This window comes from Oryctolagus cuniculus, chromosome 1 (assembly GCF_964237555.1).
Source record: "Oryctolagus cuniculus chromosome 1, mOryCun1.1, whole genome shotgun sequence".
In the NCBI taxonomy this organism is placed as follows: Eukaryota; Metazoa; Chordata; class Mammalia; order Lagomorpha; family Leporidae; genus Oryctolagus; species Oryctolagus cuniculus.
In genome coordinates, this window is record NC_091432.1 from 163101687 (window position 1) to 163120691 (window position 19005).

The 19005-nt window shown below is 41.2% G+C and overlaps 1 protein-coding gene across 6 annotated transcripts in view; it reads left to right on the top strand.

Moving 5' to 3' along the window:
* DMRT2 (doublesex and mab-3 related transcription factor 2) overlaps positions 1 to 19005 on the top strand; it is a 204562-nt gene that overhangs the window by 50251 nt on the left and 135306 nt on the right. For 4 of the 6 annotated variants that reach the window (XR_011379712.1, XR_007924194.2, XR_011379714.1 and 1 more), the window contains one exon: positions 465 to 522. Coding sequence is in view for 1 of the 6 variants with exons in the window: in XM_070051283.1 (XP_069907384.1) it covers positions 465 to 522 (58 nt within the window). In the remaining 5 variants the exon portion in view is untranslated. Of the gene's footprint in view, positions 1 to 464; positions 599 to 12079; positions 18709 to 19005 lie in introns of those variants that run through there. The other 2 variants (XR_011379713.1, XM_051858442.2) reach the window with 2 other exon arrangements.

Genomic DNA, 19005 nt, shown 5'->3' on the forward strand with positions numbered 1-19005 from the left:
GCTTTAAGAAGAACATAGAGCTATTTGCATGTTTACTGAGTCTTAATTTCATGACCGGACGAAGTTGAATTAATTTGAAAGGAAGTCAAGTGTAGTATTTGGATAATGGTGAGAGGTGGCAGTGTATGTGTGGGGGGCTCAGATCTTCTATCTGGAGATCGAAGCATTCCTTTGACCATTAATAATTCTTTTGGATATTCTAGAGTTTTAGCTTACTGGGACCAACAAAGCAGATTCCCTTGTAAGGTGTGGTCAGTTCTGCCCCGATTGTGCTCCCAGCTCTTGTCCACTGTTTTCACAGGACTGGTGGCAGTAGGCATTTAGATGCAGACCCAGTCACAGCTCGCAGGCGGTCCCTGAGTATCTAGCTTTTTGGCTCCCACATTTGCAGCAGAGTAAAACCTTTCAGTGTAGCTTTCTTCCGAGATAAAAACATTTACCATTCAAATTGTTTTGACTTACAGTTGCTGAAACCTGCAGATGTTTATCCCAGCTCCTTGATTCTTACAACTTTTACGAAAGGTACAAGATATCTGTTATACCTGTTTTACGTTCTTTGTCACTCTTGTTTTGCTTAACAAACTGTTAACTGTTGTTCCATCTGACTGACAGAATGAGTTAAGATATTTGTGAAGTTATTCATCCCTTAAGACCTCACCTGTGTACCCCAAATCCAGTCCTAATAAGTCATAGTCACCTCAATAGAGAACCAAGAGTCAAATAAATCACCTCTTTGTTATTTTAATTTCAATTTTAGTTTTTAACAGATTCAATGTGATTTATAGATACAATTCTAAAAACATAATGATATTACTTTTCTCCTCTCTCCCTTCTTCCCTACCCTCTTTCCTTCTCCTTCCCCTCTTTTTTATGTTTTTGAGATAACATTTTAAAATTAAATTATAGTAAAAAAGCCTAATACTTTAGTGAATAAGAATTTTAATTAGTAAAGAGCAGAAAGACCCTAGTTTAGTGGCATCTATAAACAATAATTGAATGGAAAAATGACCATTTCACCCACTTACAGTAAATTTTAAAGTAACCATAAATCATTAAAACTATAGTAGTATAACATTTTTTTAAGATTTATCTATTTATTTGAAAGTCAGAATTACATGGAGAGAGGATAGGCAGAGAGAGAGAGAGGTCTTCCATCCAGTGGTTCACTCCACAGATGGCTTCAATGGCTGGAGCTGTGCCGATCCAAAGCCAGGAGCCATGAGCTGCTTCCAGTCTCCCACATGGGTGCAGGGGCCCAAGGACTTGGGCCATCTTCTACTGCTTTCCTAGGCCATAGCAGAGAGCTGGATTGGAAGCAGAGCAGCCGGGATTAGAAATGGCACCCATATGGGATGCTGGTGCTTCAGGCCAGGGCGTTAACCTGCTGTGACACAGCGCCGGCCTTAGTATAACATTCTTAAGCACTGGTTTGACCTGGTTTGACAAAAGTATACAGTAAAGCTTTATAAAACTATTTGCAGCAATACTGGTACACACATTTCTTTGTTGTTTAAATTTTAGCTCCCACATCTAAGGGTGATTATGTGGTATTTGTCTTTTTGGGTCTGGCTTATTTCACTAAACATGATGTCCTCCAGTTATATCCATTTTGCTGCAAATGGTAGAATTTCATTAATTTTTATGGCTGAATAATATTCCATTGTAAATATATGCCACATTTTATTTATCCAGTCATCTGGTGGTGATGAATGCCTTGGTTCGTTCCAGATTTTGGCTGTTGTGAACGGTGCTGCTATAAACATGGTGGTTTAGATATCTCTTTGATAGATTGTGTGCAAGTCTTTTGGGTATATACCCAGTAGTGGAATTTCTGAAAATATCTCACCTTTAATCTGTTGTGGAGTGAGGTGTTATTTCTAGCTCTGTTCTCATCTGGGTAACAGGAATATTAGGTGGACATGTGGAATGTGGCAAATGAGTCAGCAGCTTAAAGACTTTCTTCCTTGCTCTTAAAAACATGAATAAATATTATTTTGCTATTGATGAGTTCACATAAACCTCTGGGGGGTGTCTCTGAATGATTACCTAAAATTAGCATTAATTTCAAAAACAAAAAGCCAAACCTTAGGTTGGGTTCACTCTGCACTTATAAAATAGTATTTGATTTTGTTGAGTCAGTTTTATTTATTTTTATGATTGCCAAATCCAGAGCTTTTGCAAAATGAAAGCAGGCAGAGATTCCAACAACTGTTGAAGATGTCATTAAGTGGACAAAATGTTTTCTAGCCAAGTAAGCCCTGGTGTCAGAGATAAACTTATTCCTTTTTTCCCTTCCAGTCATTTCTGCTTATCTGTACCGTCACTAGATTTTAATATCTCTATCACAAGTTTAGTTTTGGTTTCAAGTCTTAATTGTAAACAGTGCTGAATCAAACTACTTGAGAGGTAATGAGGAGAGATACATTAGAACAAAATCATATTGAAAAGATCCTACTGGGAAAGCCTTCTTATTCCAAATATGAACTCTCTCTTATTCCATTTTATATTTTGGATACTTAGAGATGTTGAATTTTTATGCTTTGTATTTAGTGAACATATTGGGACTTTTTTTGCTGTTCTAGTATAACATTATGTGTATTCAGTTTGCTGTACTGGTTTTTCTCACATTACCAGTGACCAGAATTTTCTTGTTAGATGTTTATGAGGGTCAATACTTTGTGTAGAAAATTTATTGTTAGGATTGTTTATTAGTTACGCTGAAATGATGAATTATTGGAATTTCAAACTTATCAAATCTGTCGCCATATACTTAATCAGAGCTTTGAAATTGGTCTCTGCTTTTCAGAACACTTCATTTCTATGAAACCTGCTGGATAACGTTTTCAAGTAATACTGTCAACAACATATTAATTCAGATATGTTGTTCAGTTTAAACATTTTTCAGGGTTAAAGGCAATAAATAAATAGATTTGGCTTTAATAATTTTTGAGAACTTAAAGTAAAGCATCGACCTTTTCTTAATTTAACTCACAGTACAATAAGGCAACTTTAATGACATGTTTTCTTTCCATCTCAGCTGATCAAGTGATTTTGTGTGTATATGTAATTTGTAATTCTTAAAAATGTGTTACAACAGTGCTTTTCAAACTTTGGTAGATGATTGAATCACCTGGGAATCTTGATAAACTGCAGATTCTTATTTTATCTGTGTTGGTGGAATTGAGAGTCTACATTTCTTTTCTTTCCTTCTTTTCAAGTTTTATTTATATAAAAGGCAGAGTTACAGAGAAAGGGAGGGACAGAGAAAGAAAGAGAGAGATATCTTTCATCTGCTGGTTCACTCCCCAAAATTGTTTGAACAGCCAGGGCTGGGCCAGGCTGAAGCCAGGAACCCAGACTCCATCTGAGTCTCCAGCATGGGTACATGACCAAAGACGGGCCATCTTCCACTGCTTTCCCAGGCACATCAGCAGGGAGCTAGATTGGGAGTCGAGCAGGCAAGATTTGATCCGGCACCCATTTGGGATGCTGGCATTGTGGCACTGTGCTTACACCACAGTGCTGGCCCCAAGAGTGCATTTCTAACAAACTCCCAGATGCTGGTGCTGCTGGTCCTCAGATCACACTTGGCAACTGCAAACGTTTCAAACATATCTGTTTTTTAATGCACATTTAATGGAATCTGCCTTGGATTTTGGGTTCTAATTCAATAATAGCATTCTTAACATGAATATTATACATGAATAGTTAAAAATCATTTCCCTTTGTCTTAATTCTTTGGTGGCAGAAGTAGGAGGAGTTGTAGGCAAAGTCATGCAGTATTGTTCTCTCTTTTCTTCCCAAAGGCAGCAATTGTTTTAACTTGGTTAAAACCATTTAAATAAGGGTACTTCAAAAATTCTGTGGGAAAATGGAGTTAAAACACAAGTTTATTTTGGTGCAAACGTATTTTTCATTATATGCATTTTTTTCTGTGAACTTTTTGAAGAACCCTTGTATGTACAAACTTCAAAATTTTTTTGTGCTTAAATAAAACTTGTCTTTTAATTTTTCACAAATTCTTGAAGTACTATATATATTTATAATATATATACATGTCCATACATATATAGATGCATATATTTCATATTTTATTTATACATTTACTCAGCCATCTGTTTGTAGACTCTTACGTTGCTTCCAGCTTTGGGGAATTGTGCATAATTCTGGTATGAACATGATGTTTATATTACTCTAGTTTTGGTTGCTATAACAAAATATCTGCAGCTGGGTAACATACAAAGGATATAGGTTTCCTTTGCTCTTAGTTTTGGAGGTTGAAAATCCCAAATTGGGTGGCCCCATTGGTTTGATTTCATGTGAAAACCTTTTGGCTCAATCACAACACAGTGAATGGTGTCATGATGGGAACACAGGTGAAAGAGGGACAGAGACAGAGCAATCATGGCCAAGACAGGAATCAAGGGATTCAGGGGCCAGGCTTGCTCTTTTGTAGCAGCCTGCTCTTGTGGTGAACTTCACTGGGGTCCTGTGAAAACTACATTAATCCCTTTCAATTGTGGAGCCTCCAGTGATCTAACCGCCTTCTACTAGATCCCACCTCTTAAAGTTTCTGACACCTCAATAGTGCCATTCTGAACCATATCCAGACGGTATCAGTGTGCAAATATATGTTTGAAATCCTGCTTTCAATATGTGTGGGTATATATGCCTCTCCACCCCGTCCTACTGACTAATTTCACTGGTGTTCAGGTTTCAGGAACTGAGTTTTCTCATGCATACATCTCTTCCACACCATCCTCCTCCCTCAGTGCATGGAACTTTCTACTCAGCACTGCTATTGCATAGTGAGGCTCCAGTATTTGTGTGTCTTTTAAGATGAATTTTAGCATCAGATCATCTGCAGTTAAAAGCTTAATTCTATTGTGTAATGAAAGACTCTAACTTGTATTAAGAAACTTTCCGGAATTCTTTCTGCAAAGTCTCAGAAGAGCTAAGAAATGCCTGAAGGTCAAGATGAAGAAATAAAGAGAATTCGCAATTCCCTAGCGAATAATAAAGACATCCTTTAGTGTCAACTGGGCTTCCAGTTGGAACTAGATTTTTTTTTTTATTTGAAAGGGAGAGAAAGAGAGAGGGAGTGAAAGAGAGAGCAAGTGAGAGAGAGAGAGAGAGTCGGAGAGAGAGATCAAGAGATGTTCCATTTCGTGGTTCATTCTGTAAATGGAGAGTCACCAGCAGTACTGGGTGAGGCTAAAGCCAGGAGCCTGGAACTCCCTCTGGTCTCCCACAGGGATGGCCAGAATCCAAGTACTTGAGCCATCATCTGCTGCCTCTTGGAGTGAATATTAGCAGGAAGTTGGAATTGAAAGCAGGGCTAGGACTCAAACCCAGGCACTCAGATACGGGATGTCCTAAGTGTGTCTTCACCACTTGGTCAAACACCCACTCCAGAATTAGAATTCTTACTGGTGTACCTGGGTTCATTAATTTTTTTCTACTTTTCTCTGTTCTTATTCTAGATGTATATGCTCAGATTTATTTCTATAAATATAGTATAACTTGTAGGACTGATAGTTCTTGAAATGGCTGGCCCTTGCTTTGTATAAACTGAGGTCTGTGGCATCCACTTACGTTTATTTTAATGATTATCTTAAGCTTTTTTTTTTTTTTTAATATCATGCTCCACTCTCTTTGTTCTACTTTCTGATTTGTGATCTCTGTGTTTTGGTAAAGCTGAACAGAGACACCTGAAAATAGTTGGCATGTGGTATAGTGGTAAATGTAGTAATAATAATTAACATGTGTCTAGAGATTTCCAATTTACACAGTCCATTCACTTGATTATCTTTTTTTTTTTTTTTTTTTTTGACAGGCAGAGTTAGACAATGAGAGAGAGAGACAGAGAGAAAGGTCTTTCTTCCGTTGGTTCAACCCCCAAATGGCTGCTACGGCCAGTGGGCTGCGCCGATCTGAAGCCAGGAGCCAGGTGCTTCCTCCTGGTCTCCCATGCGGGTGCAGGGCCCAAGGACTTGGGCCGTTTTCCACTGCCTTCCCGGGCCACAGCAGAGAGCTAGACTGGAAGAGGAGCAACTGGGACAGAACTGGCGCCCCAACTGGGACTAGAACCCTGGGTGCCAGCACCACAGGCAGAGAATTAGCCTAGTGAGCCATGGCACCGGTTGATTATCTTTTTATTATTGATATAAATTATATAGAAATTTGGCAAGTGGCCATATCAGGAATTGAATCTAGGGCTGAGTATTTTGTCCCCTTGTTAGGATGCCACTTTGGATGCTCACATCCCATATAGGAGTGCCTGGTTCAAGTTCTAGCCTCAATTCCAATTCCAATTTCTTGCTAATGCACTACCTGGGAAGCAGCACATTGTGGCTCAGATAATTGGGCCACTTCCACCCTTATTGGAGATCTGAATTGAGTTCTGAGCTCCTGCTTTGGTCTAGTCCGGCATTGGCTGTTGCAGGCATTTGGGGGAGTGAACCAGAAGATAGAAGATCTCTTGCTGCCTGTCTCCATCCATCTCTTTATTTCTGCCCTTCAAATACATGAAAATAAATTAAGAATGTTGAATTTACATTTTTGTGAATGTACATGTATAGAAAATTTTTAAAAAGAGTTACTTATATGAAAGAGTTAGAGAGAGAGAGAGAGAGAGAGAGAGATCGATCTTCCATCCACTGGTTCACTCCCCAGATGACCACAATGGCCATGGCTGAGCCAGGTACAAGCCAGGAGCCAGGGGCTTCCTCTAGGTCTCCAACATGGGTGGCAGGGACCAAACACTTGGGTCATCTTCTGCTGCTTTCTCAGGCCATTAACAAGAGCTGGATCAGAAGTGGAGCAGCTGGGACACAAACCAGTGCCAATATGGGATGCTGGCATCTCAGGTGGTGGCTGTACCCACTGTGCCACAGTTCTGGCCCCCAGAAATCTTTTCTTGTAAACAAACTGACTTGAAATGAACCAATCTATCTCTAAAATTTTGTATGTAGATGTTACATATTTAGATGTTAAGTGCACATAATGATTACATGCATATATGATTCATTATATATGTATAATTTTACCTGTATGACTACATACATTTCCATAATTATGCTACCTTCATTATGTTGTACACACAGGCACACACACAATCACATACCCCCAGGTGTCCCACTGTTGTGAGACTAACTGAGGTAAAGAATGAGAAAGGGGCTGGTGCTGTGGTATAGTGGTTTAAGCTACCACCTGCAGCGCTGGCATCCCATATGGGTGCTCCTTTGAATCCTGGTTGCTCCACTTCTGATCCAGCTCCATGCGGATGTGCCTGAGAAAGGAGTGGAAGTGACCCAAGTCCTGGAGCCCCTTGCAACCACATGGGAAACCCAGAATAAGCTCCTGGCCCCTGGCTTCAGGCTGGCCTAGATCCAGCCATTGTAGCCATTTGGGGAGTGAACCAGCAGATGAAAGATATTCTCTCTCCCCCTCTCCCTCCCCTCCCCCCTCCCCTTCCCTCTTCCTCTCCGTATCTCTGCCTTTCAACTAAATAAATAAATCTTAAAAAAAAAAAAAGAATGAGAAAGCATTTACTTGTGAGACATTATTGATAGCTCTAGTTGTCACACCTTTGGATCCACTGTGGCATTCACACCAATGTCATACTTTTCCTGGGCTGCTTGTAGCACATAACTGAACAGAACAGGGTTGCTAGAAAGGAACTATTTCTGCTCCCAACAGGCTATGGCTGGGAAACTCCCCATCCAAATATGTTGTTAAAGTTGTTGAGTCTAAAAATTAGCACTTCAGCTCCATGTATAGGGTTCTGAACCAATCAAGAAATAATACTAAAACATTGGCATTTGGAGAATAGAACACTCTTACCTACCTTTACTACTGATTACTATTACATTGAGAGCATGGCTTGTATCTACGAGCAAGAGAACTTCGTAATACTGCACTCCAGAGTTACACAGGCTACCCGCCTGGAAACAGTGCTGGCCTACCACACCTTCCCTGCTTACACCAATGATTGAGAGTCTGGATTCTATGTGTGCAGATTGGATCTTGAAAGGAAAGGGAGAGGAAGAGAAAGAGCTACCCATGCCCCTTTCCCTATCTCCAAACCACTGTCAGGCAAGTTACTCTTATTTTCTTTCAAAATTTTATTAGGCAGAGAGAGCATGCCCATCCATTGGTTCACTCCTCAAATGTCCTAAGTGGCTGGATAGTATTGGGCTGGACTAAAGACAGGAGCCCAGAACTGAATCCATGCCATGTAGGTGGCAGGAACCCATTACTTGAGGCATCACTTGCTGCCTCCCAGAGCCTGCATTAACAGAAAGCTGCAGTCAGGAGCTGGAGCCAGGTATCAAACAGATACTCCAATATGAAACATGGGCACCTTAACCAATATCTTGACTGCTAGGCCAATTTCCTGCCCTTATTTTCTTTGTTTTGAACTGAGATCAATCCAAAAACCATATTCACTTCAATTTGATGACTACAGCCAGAGTTTAAGTCATTGCTGAAGATACAAACTGGGGAACAGGGAATGGTGTAATTTCTTTATTTGTTCTAATGAGATTGAAGACTGTGTGTATTACCTTTTAGTACAAACAAGAAAACTGGAGAAATGACTTCATCTACCCTAGTGTAGCTTGGTGGCAAGCTCTGAAGTATCATTTTACTGATGAATGCATCATTTGATGTTATTAAGTAGCACAGCCCCAAGTGGACTGCTGCTTCTATTAGTCATCACCAGATTGTTTAATGGAATGTCAACATGTAAGGTGATAAGAAGGTATCTGAGATGTTATGAAGCTGTGAATCCAAACTCACGCTATTTTCTCTTTTGTTGGAGTTACTGAAGAGATACCATGAGAATGTCATAGACAAGTTTTGGCTTGAACAATATCTTTTATGATAGGTATTTTAGGATGGGTAACAGTGAAATCAAGGATTTTGTAGTTTTTTGAAGTATTACTTTCAAAAGATATTGAGTAATCAATCAATATCAACTTCAAGGAAGGTAGTCAGTGTCATGATTCATGGATCCTCTTGTTTTGTACCACATCCTAGCAGGCAAATGAAGGCATAAAAGGTATGCTTATCACATCTGTAAATGGCATTAAGTTGGAAGGTCTGGCCAATATTGTTAATGGTAGAAGTGGTCTAGTCTAGCACTGTAGATCAAAGGCAAAATCTTATATTCAGATTTTAAGAACAGTCATACAATTATGAAACTTTACACTGAGTGAGACTTAAGGTTAGTTTCTGTGAAAATGATCTGGGAGTCATAGGGAACCATAAAGCTCAAAAGGAATCAAGAATGAGTTATGACTATCAGAAATTTCAAATATAAACTTGGACTCCATTAATCCAGCCTCCAGATCAAAGGAAATACCAACTACAGTTCATTTTCCTCTATTAGACTGTGTCCAGTTTTGAATATTGCATTTTCAGTGAGGACATTAATGAACTTTGTGATGAGCATGGGGAAAGGATAGCAAGACTTGCCTAACTATAAGCAGTTAAGGATTTTGTGGATGTAGTCTGGAGAAGAGATAGCTTAAAGAGAAAGGGCTTGATTTGTGTCATTATATATTTGAAATTTTGTCATTTTGAAGAGGGAATTACAGTCCCTTGAGAGTCTCTGGAAGATACAATCAGGACTAAGCAGAGAATGTTACAGGGGGTTAAGTATAGCATGACAAAAGGAAAACTCTATTTCATTTTGGTTTGTTCCATGTATGAACTTGTCTGCCTCGTGAAAGAGTACATTTGGAGGTCTTCATGTAGAACAAGCAAGGAAACTTTGTACTGGGTATGAGATTGAGTTAGCAAGCAGAAATGCCTTCATTTATCTTCATATGTCAGGACCTAGCACACAAATGTCAAGAAATATTTGATAGGTGATTGGTGCAGCTACGAATTGCAGCCTGAGGTGCACTCATCCCACATCCGATACCTGACTTGCGTCCTGGCTGCTTCACTCCTGATTCCAGCTTTCTGCTAATGTGCATCCTAGGAGGCAGCAGGTGATGGCTCAAGTATTTGGGACGCTGCCACACATGCAGGAGACTGTGATGAGGTTCTGAGATCCTGGCTTCGGCCTGGCCCCACCCTGGCTGTTGCAAGCAGTTGGGGAGTGAACCAGAAATTGGAAGATCACTCTATCTATGGCTATTTTTTTCCAAATAAAATGAAAATAAAATTTTTAAAAAAGGAATATTTGCTGAATGAGGAGAGTCTTACTCAATTCTGAGAATTGCTGATATTATGAAAAATTATCACAGGAAGAATTAGATGAAGTATTTTTTCCTCCCAGCCACAGTCTTTAGAAAGTACACCACAAATTTGTTCTTTTTATTTTTATTCCTTAAAATGTTATGTACATTTAAGGTACACATCATGATTTTTTTGATAGACATAGTGAAATAGCTAATATCATCAAGTAAGTTAATATAATATCTATGTTATATACGTGTCACTTTTATGTGGAATCTGAAAAGAAATGTCAAATACATAAAAACCAAGTAGAATGGTAGTTTCTAGGGGCAGGGCATAAGGAGGTATGGGGAGATGTAGTGTAAAGAATTGCAGTTCTGTGGAATAAATAAATCCAGAGATCTAATGCACAGCAAAAGGACTGCAGTTGACACTTAGCATTCATTAGTAGAAATTTGTTAAGAAAGTAGATTTTAGGTGTTTTTATTATAGAATTTATTCTTTTGAGGTAAAAGATGGAGTAAAGAAACAACACACTTAAGGTCTTAAGTCAGATGTCAATGTCAAAAAGAACATTGCACCTTTATTGAATATAATCCCAAATGAGTGATGAAATTCTCAAAAATGTCTGGGTAGACAAATGCCCTAACTTTGTTGATTTCCCCCAATTGTGATGTTCTCTGGGGTTTAGTGGCATGGAAGGCTCTATTATATTTAAGCAGTTGGTTTGTGTTTGAAAAACTAACCTTATATATGAGTTCTTAGAATTAATTAAATTAAGATCATTGTATGTTGATAAATATGGAATCTTGAAAATGGTTTCTCCTATGGTTTAGCTAATTTAATATCTGGTTAAATTTGATTGAAAATGATACTCAATATGGTTAAAAACCAAAATAGACTTAATTGAGATTATTAAGCTAGGTAAAGTCTGGGTCTGTTCAAGAATAGTGAAGTTGAACTTCGATAAGTCTGTCAATCTTGTTCTTGAGATTTGACTTACTGTTCTCATTTAATTCAATGAACATTTATAACTATCAGGCACCAAATATTGGCTGAGCAATGCTGAGCTCTGAAAGGTAGTGCCAACTGAGACATGGCTTTCAAAAATCTATAGTCAGAGGTTAATGCAGGTGATGTTGACTATTTTCTCTCCTTATGTGTTGTGAATACTCAGACTGTCAGCCTTTCTCTTTGCCAGCCTCTTCTGTCTCCAGCCTGGAGCCATTCCACAGCTATCTCCTGTCTCATCAGGTGTGGATCTCTGGGATGTGACTCAGCTCTCTTTTACTCTCTTTGTCTCCATGCTGATCAGAGTTTTTAAAACGAAACTTGTAGATTCAGAAATTCCCTGCAACAAAGTAGTGGATTTAGTTTCAGTTGTCCCAGTTGGTTATGAAACTTAAGGTTGATGACCTTCTCTATGAATACAACAAATGGCCATTATTTTTAATCCATACACTAATGCAACTAGTGACCCAGTGCAATCCTCAAGCCAGAAAGCACCTAAACACTTGGCATGATGAAAAATAATGAAAATATATTCTTTTTTTTTTTTTTTAAAAAACCCTCATGTTTATTTTCCATCAACCTTATTTTCATTTTACTTAAGAGCTAGCGGGAGAGCAGCTTAAGCCCACTCAGTGGTTGTGCCAATCCATTCAGTGACCTGAGCAGTGGAAGTTGCAGCAGTGGGAGTTCAGGGGTCCAGTCTTTGGTAGGAGCCTGCTCAGTAGGCATGGAGAGCACCTGTGTCTTCAGACCAGCTTGCAACCTTAGGGTGAGCTTGCAACCTTAGGTGAAGCTGGTGTGGTCCACTCACCTTGGAAATCCTCCTTGATCACAACTTTGTCACCAGCATTCTGCTCTTCCTTTTCTGTCACCTCAGGAAGCCTGGCTTCAGACTGCCTCAGCCGTTGTGGTCATTTGGAGAGTGAACCAACAGATGGAAGATCTCTTTTTCTCTCTGTCTCTTTCTCTCTCTGTCACTCCTGCCTTTTGAAAAAATAAATAAAATGTTAAATAAAAAAAAGACAACACTATGTGGACCATTCTTTGGATAACATGGAAAGATGATAATTTTGCACCAAACATTTGCAGAATTCACAAAGCCCCAGCACTGTCTTCTGTGATACTGTGTTTGGAGCTTCAGGGAAGGCAGAGAGCAGGTGTATGTGACAGAGCTGTCCATGTAAAATGGGAAGTTCAGGTAGTGGTTAGTTTCATGTTATACTTGAGGATAAGGACACAGGCTTACAACAGTGATGCAGCTTGCCCAGTATCATACATCTGCAAGTACTTGAGTAGAGAAGAATTCCAGGTCATCTGAACTTCAGAATTCATCTTGTGCCCTGCACCATCTCTCAGGCATGAAAAATGGCTCATGGAATTCAGCTCAGTTTAATGAACATTTATTGAGAAACTTCTGTGTGTTGAAAAACATGCTTGTATCTGAGCCATGTATTATTTAGGTTCTTTTAAGTAGAAAAAATATAGGCCCATTTAAGTTATTTTTTGAAAATAATGGTTTGGAGTCCACATTGTGGCACAGTGGGTTAAGATGCCACCTGTGATGCTGGGATCACATAAGAGAACTTGTTTGAGTCCTGGCTGCTCCACTTCTTCTTTTTTTTAAATTAATTTATTTATTTGAAAGTCAGAGTTACACAGAGAGAGAAGGAGAGGCAGAGAGTGAGAGGTCTTCCATCTGCTGGTTCACTCCCCAGTTGGCCACAACTGCTGGAATTGTGATAATCCAAAGCCAGGAGCCTGGAGCCAGGAGCTTCCTCTGGGTTTCCCAGGTGGGTGTAGGGACCCAAGGATTTGGGCCATCTTCTGCTGCTTTCCCAGGCCATAGCAGAGAGCTGGATCAGAAGTTGAGTATCCGAGACTGGAACTGGCACCCATATGGGATGCCAGCACTGCAGGTGGTGGCTTTACCTGCTACGCCACAGTGCTGGCTCTGTGCTCCACTTCTGATCAAGTTCCCTGCTGATGGGCCTGGGAAGGCAGCAGAAGATGGCCCAAGTACTTGGGACCCTGTAACCCTATGGGAGACCCATGTGAAGTTCCAGGATCCTGGCTTCAGCCAGACCCTTGCCATTGCTGCCTTTTGGGGAATGAACTGGCAGATGGAAGATCTCTTCCTACCTCTCCCTCTCCCTTTCATTGTGTAACTGTGCCTTTCAAAGAAATAATAAATCTATAAAAATAAATTAAAAACATAATGGCTTATTTTAAGGAGAGAGAATAGAATAAGGAAGATTGGCATGTCAGCACTCAGCAGGCCTCTCAATGACTAGAACATAGTCTGGGCACTAGAAGGGGGCTCAACCTCACTTCCTTGTTCCCTGGGCAGCTAAATGCTTGATCTAGGGAGAGGACCAGAAACTGCTGATTGCCTCTTCACTATCCATTCTTCTCTTCTTTAGTAATAGAGCCCTGGTTTTATTTGGACTGGCAATGCGCCATCTAAAAGGCTGCATTTCCCAGCCTAATTTGCATTTAGGTGTGGCTGTTGGTTGCAGGTGGACACCCATACACGAGGCTTCAGTAAATCTAGAAGGGACTGAAACAAGAGGGAGAAACACATTTTTTTTTTCTTTTGCCTTCTTTCCTCCTGGAATTTGGACCTCTTTTATCATCTTATGACCTTGAGGTTGGCAGCCATGTTCAAAGGAGCTTGGAGCAGCGAAATCAAAGGAGGCTGGGTGCCTGTTCCCTTTGAGGATCTGCCATACCAGCCATGGATTGCTTTCTTCTGTTCCTTCCTGTTTCATAGGAGATAATAATTCTTCATGTGCATCAGCCATTGTCATTGGGTTTCAGTTACAAACAGCTGAGCATAATTCCTCCTGATACAGGAGGCCTCCTCCATTTGGATGAAGCATCTACTGACTTTATTTGCTTATCCTAAGGTTCTCACTGACTCCTCTCTAGTTTTCTTCCCCGTGTAGCTTCTTTCTATGTGTACATATTTGGGATTTTGTTACTACTCTCTACTGTCCCCTCCAACTGCAACTGTTTAGTAAAGTCTGGGAGTGAGATCTGATGAGTTCAGTTAATTCCTGTTACCTCCTTTGGGTGCACAGTTACAGGTAAAGGAATCTGTATTTGGCCGGTATGGAGAGTCCTGTGTTATAAGGCAGGGTAATCTCCCATATGAAATTCCTCACCGAAGGCCTGCCTTCGGTGGGTGGGTGCAGTGGGTTCTTGGAATAGGACAAATTCTTCTCTCAAGTTAGTTTCAAAGATGAATAAGAAATACACAGTACCTGCATTTTAAGAGCTCGGAGCCAACTGAAGGGGAAACACCCACGTATCTCAGGTGTTTTGCAAAATCTAGTTCCAACTGTAAGTTAGGTGGTAATAATAATATAGGTGTTAAATAACCCAATCAGAGTAATTAGCATATCCATCATCTCAAATATTTATCGTTTCTCTGTGTTGAGAAAATTTAAAATAGTCCTTTTTAGCTATTTGGAAATGCACAATATAGTATTATTAACTATAGTCATCTTTCTGTGCAATAGAACATGAGAACTTTCTCCTCCTATCTAATTATGAGTTTGTACCCATTGATCAATATCTCGCCTTTCCTTACCCCCACCTCCAGCCTCTGGTAACCACCATTCTACTCTGCAGTGAGATCACATGACATTTGTCTAACTGTGCCTGGCTTATTTCACTTAACAGAATATTTTTTCAGGTTTATCTGCACTGTTATGGACTAATTATAAAAGTGGAAAAATTCAGCCTAAATATTCTGCAGAGTTGTAACCTTTGTCATTTAATTTTTAAATATTATCATAAACATAAAACTATTATAAATGCAAAATTCATGATGGTAGAAATACACTGTCATGATAATTACCCATTTTGCACCCCCTTGTAGTGTGGGCCTCTTGTATAGATTTTAAATTATTATCTAAAAAAACAGGTGATGAATGCACATGGTATAGGACTGTGAAGTACACAGTGCAGTCAGTCTTCTTCTTGTGTCCTCTCCCCAGAGGACACCCCTTTGCCCAATCCTTATATATTCCTCCACAGAGAACCTATGGACATGTGAGCTATTTAGCCTTTTCTTTTTACATGACATGGAAGCGAAATCTCAGAAAAAAACAAAGAAACATCTGTGTTTTCTGAACAACCGGAACCAGGACATTTATTTCTCTGCAGGAGCCCCTCCCATCTGTCTCCAGTCATTCCTTCTTTGTTGCATTTCTCCATTTCTCTCATTGCAGACCAGGATTCTCTCAAGCACCATGTTTAATCATATTTATCCCTTATAATACTGAATTCCTGCTCTTGTTCCATTTAAAAATCCTGAAAAAGAACTCTGATTGGCCAGGATTGAGTAAAGTGTCATCTTTGGATCAATCCTTCTTGGCTGGGAAGGTGAAGACACAAGGCAGAGGCAGGGCTATTGGAGACCAGAAGAGACTGTTGAGCCAGGTGCACCACCATTTGGTCCCCCAGACTACTGTGCTGGTCCTAATTCTCTCTAGGTACTCAGGCATCTCCGCACTTCCTGAACTGGGTTGGAGGTGGGGCACAAAAATAAAGACAAAACTCCGTGCTCCTGATGGCCAGGTGTCTGTTGATTTCCAGGCGCAGAAACCCAGAGGCATTCTGAGTGATACACCTGGAGACCACATATAAATCTGTGGGACAGGGGGAGAGTTTTTCTTAGCTAAAGGAGAAAGCATGGGCAATATGCAGGAAATTCTGAAAGACCATGCCTTTCTTAGGGCCAGGGTGAATACAAGCATATTTACCTTTTCTTTTCCCTGTGAAATACAGATCAAACTAGTCAGTTATTCATTCACTTTGCAGTCCTTCAGAAAGACTCAGCCCCTCCCCCCATCTTCGAGATACTCATTGGAGACACTGGGTTTTACACCACAAATAATTTGTTCTTTCAAATGCAAGTGTTTGCTGAGGCAGCCGATTTCTTTCATTATTTGTGCTTAGTGTGTATAAAATATTTGTGCTTTAAAATATAGTATGTTTTAATCCTGGACCAGAAGAGGCATAAAAGCCCTCAGATGTCTGGTTCACGATGGTGCTCTCAGGGTCTTGGATAGATTGTTTCTGAATGGGTGCTGTTTGCCTGGAATTCGAGCGAGTGCTTCCGGGTCAAGGATAAACTCTATCCTGAGATGAAAGGACAATTGTTTTCCCCACAAAGCCTCATAAATCATTTTCCTTATTATTTATTTATTTTCTGGCACATCAGGGGAGTTCGAGGCATTTAACTAAAAATGTTTGCAGAACTTCGGCTTTTCCCTTGCAATGAAAAATATTACCTCAAACAAACGAGCCGATAAACTAAGAGGCAAAGCGAAGTCAGCCTCCCTTCAGTACCCTGCAGAGAATCCCACATCTGATTGTACTTAGTGGGGAGGAAACTTAAAAAAAAAAAAAGCAAAACCAACCAACCAACCTAACTTTCATTTCTTACTTCTTTTATCCTTAAGCTCAGCAATAAACTAGCACTCTCTGGTTAAAAAGTCAAGATCACAGATACTTAACTCTGATACTTCAGCATCTACGGAGCAAGTGCGGTACGAGAACGCCGCTCGGCGCCGGGAGCTGGAGAGCGGCCAGGAGCATGCGCGGCGCAGCCGTCAGTCATCCTGCAGCCCGCCCCTCTCGGGAAAGGGCGGCTCCCGCAGGCTGCAGGACTGCGTTACCGGAGCCCGGCCGAGGACGCTGTTGGTACCCCAGGAAGGAGGCAAGGGGGTGTTGAGGCGCGCAGAGCTGCGCCCCGGGGACTCGGCAGGCAGGTTGTAAGCAGAAACACGACACTGCTTCTAGCTAGGGACACACCTCAGAGCCTGTGGGAAAAGGCAACGGCCCGGGTTACGTTCCGGCGCTTTCCTTGTGTGCACTTAAAGTGTTCTGCCCTGAAAACCTCCCCTGGAGGACTGGGAGGGTGGACGAGGAAAGAACGTGCGTAATAAACCGCTTAGCCCAGTGTTCCAATGTAGGCGGCTACTCCCTATTTGACAAAAATCAAATCTACTGTTTAAACACGCGAACTTAGAATAGTGATTGCCGGAGGCTGGAAGGGCGCTCGTTTTTCAAAACCTTTCTACTACCGTATTTCAGTGCCACCAGGGCAGGGTCCCCAAAGGTGTGTTCAGCACCTGCTGCAGTGCCTGGCACTCGTAAAGATTGTGCTGTTGGCGAAAGAAAATAACGGGTTCTAGACATGTCAGCAGAAAAGATGAGTTTTTTTTTTTTTTTTCCTTAAGATTTATTTATTTGAAAGGCGGAGAGAGAGAAAGAAAGAGAGAAAGAGAAAGAATCTTGCATTCTCTGGTTCACTCCCTAAATGGCTGCAGTGGGGCAGGCTAAAGCCAGGAGCCTGGCAATACATTTGGGTCTCCCACTTGAGTGCAGGGGCCCAAGTATTTGGGCCATCTTCTGCTGCCTTCTCAGGGAAATTAGTAGGGAGCCGGATGGGAAGTGGAGCAGCTGGGACTTGAACCCACACCTCTCCAGGCGGCAACTTTGGCCGTAAAGATGGCTTTTTGTTGTGTTTCAGGTTCTTTCTGAATAGTAAACGAACACAATTTTGCTTAATACATGGCAGGTGTTCAGCAGTTTAAAATGCGAACTAAGGAAACAAATGGGCTCCTTTTAAGAAAAACTGCTGGCCGGAGCCGCGGCTCACTAGGCTAATCCTCCGCCTTGCGGCGCCGGCACACCGGGTTCTAGTCCCGGTTGGGGCGCCGGATTCTGTCCCGGTTGCCCCTCTTCCAGGCCAGCTCTCTCCTGTGGCCCGGGAGTGCAGTGGAGGATGGCCCAGGTGCTTGGGCCCTGCACCCCATGGGAAACCAGGAGAAGCACCTGGCTCCTGGCTCCTGCCATCGGATCAGCGCGGTGCGCCCGCCGCAGCGCGCCGGCCGTGGCGGCCATTGGAGGGTGAACCAACGGGAAAGGAAGACCTTTCTCTCTGTCTCTCTCTCTCACTGTCCACTCTGCCTGTCAAAAAAAAAAAAAAAAAAAAAAAAACAAAAAAAACCTGCTAATTGACTTGAAAATACAGTTCAACCCCCAGCTCATTGTTTAGCCATCAGAAAATGCTTTTTTTAGAGGCTTACTTTATACCTAAAATCGTATTATATTAAATGAGTCGAAGATGGTTACAGAATTACACATTTCCAGGTAACCCACAGAGATATACCCAAACAAAAGACCAAATATTTCTCTTGATATTCCCAGAATGCCTTTAAGAAGTGGTAGTGGGGGCAGGCTCTTTTTCTTCTTTTCTTTCTTCTTTCCTTTTTTTTTTTTTTTTTTTGAGCAGAAGTGCTTTTTGGGTAAAGTGCTGCTAGGAATGCCTGCATTGCTCTGGCTGATGCTGGTTTGAGCCCCAGCTACTCCCTGCTCTGGATCCAGCTTCCTACTAATGTGTTTCGGGAGGGAGCAGATGATGGCTTGGGCCCCCACCACTCTTCTGGGAGACCTGGATGGAGCTCCTGACTCTAGGCTTCGGCTTTGGCCCTGTCCCAGCTCTTGCAGCCATTTGGGGAGTGAATCAGCAAATGGAAGATCTCTTTCTTCCTCTCCTTTTCAAACAACTAAATAACTAAAAATAATTAGTAGTGCACTATCTTTTTCCTAAGAACTAGCATAAAATAAAGGCCCCTGTTTTTTCAAAAGTTTAAGGGCACTTCAAAAAGTTGGTGGAAAATAGAAATGAAAGTTACACTTATTTTGGTCGGCGCCGCAGCTCAATAGGCTAATCCTCCACCTTGCGGCGCCAGCACACCGGGTTCTAGTCCTGGCCGGGGTGCTGGA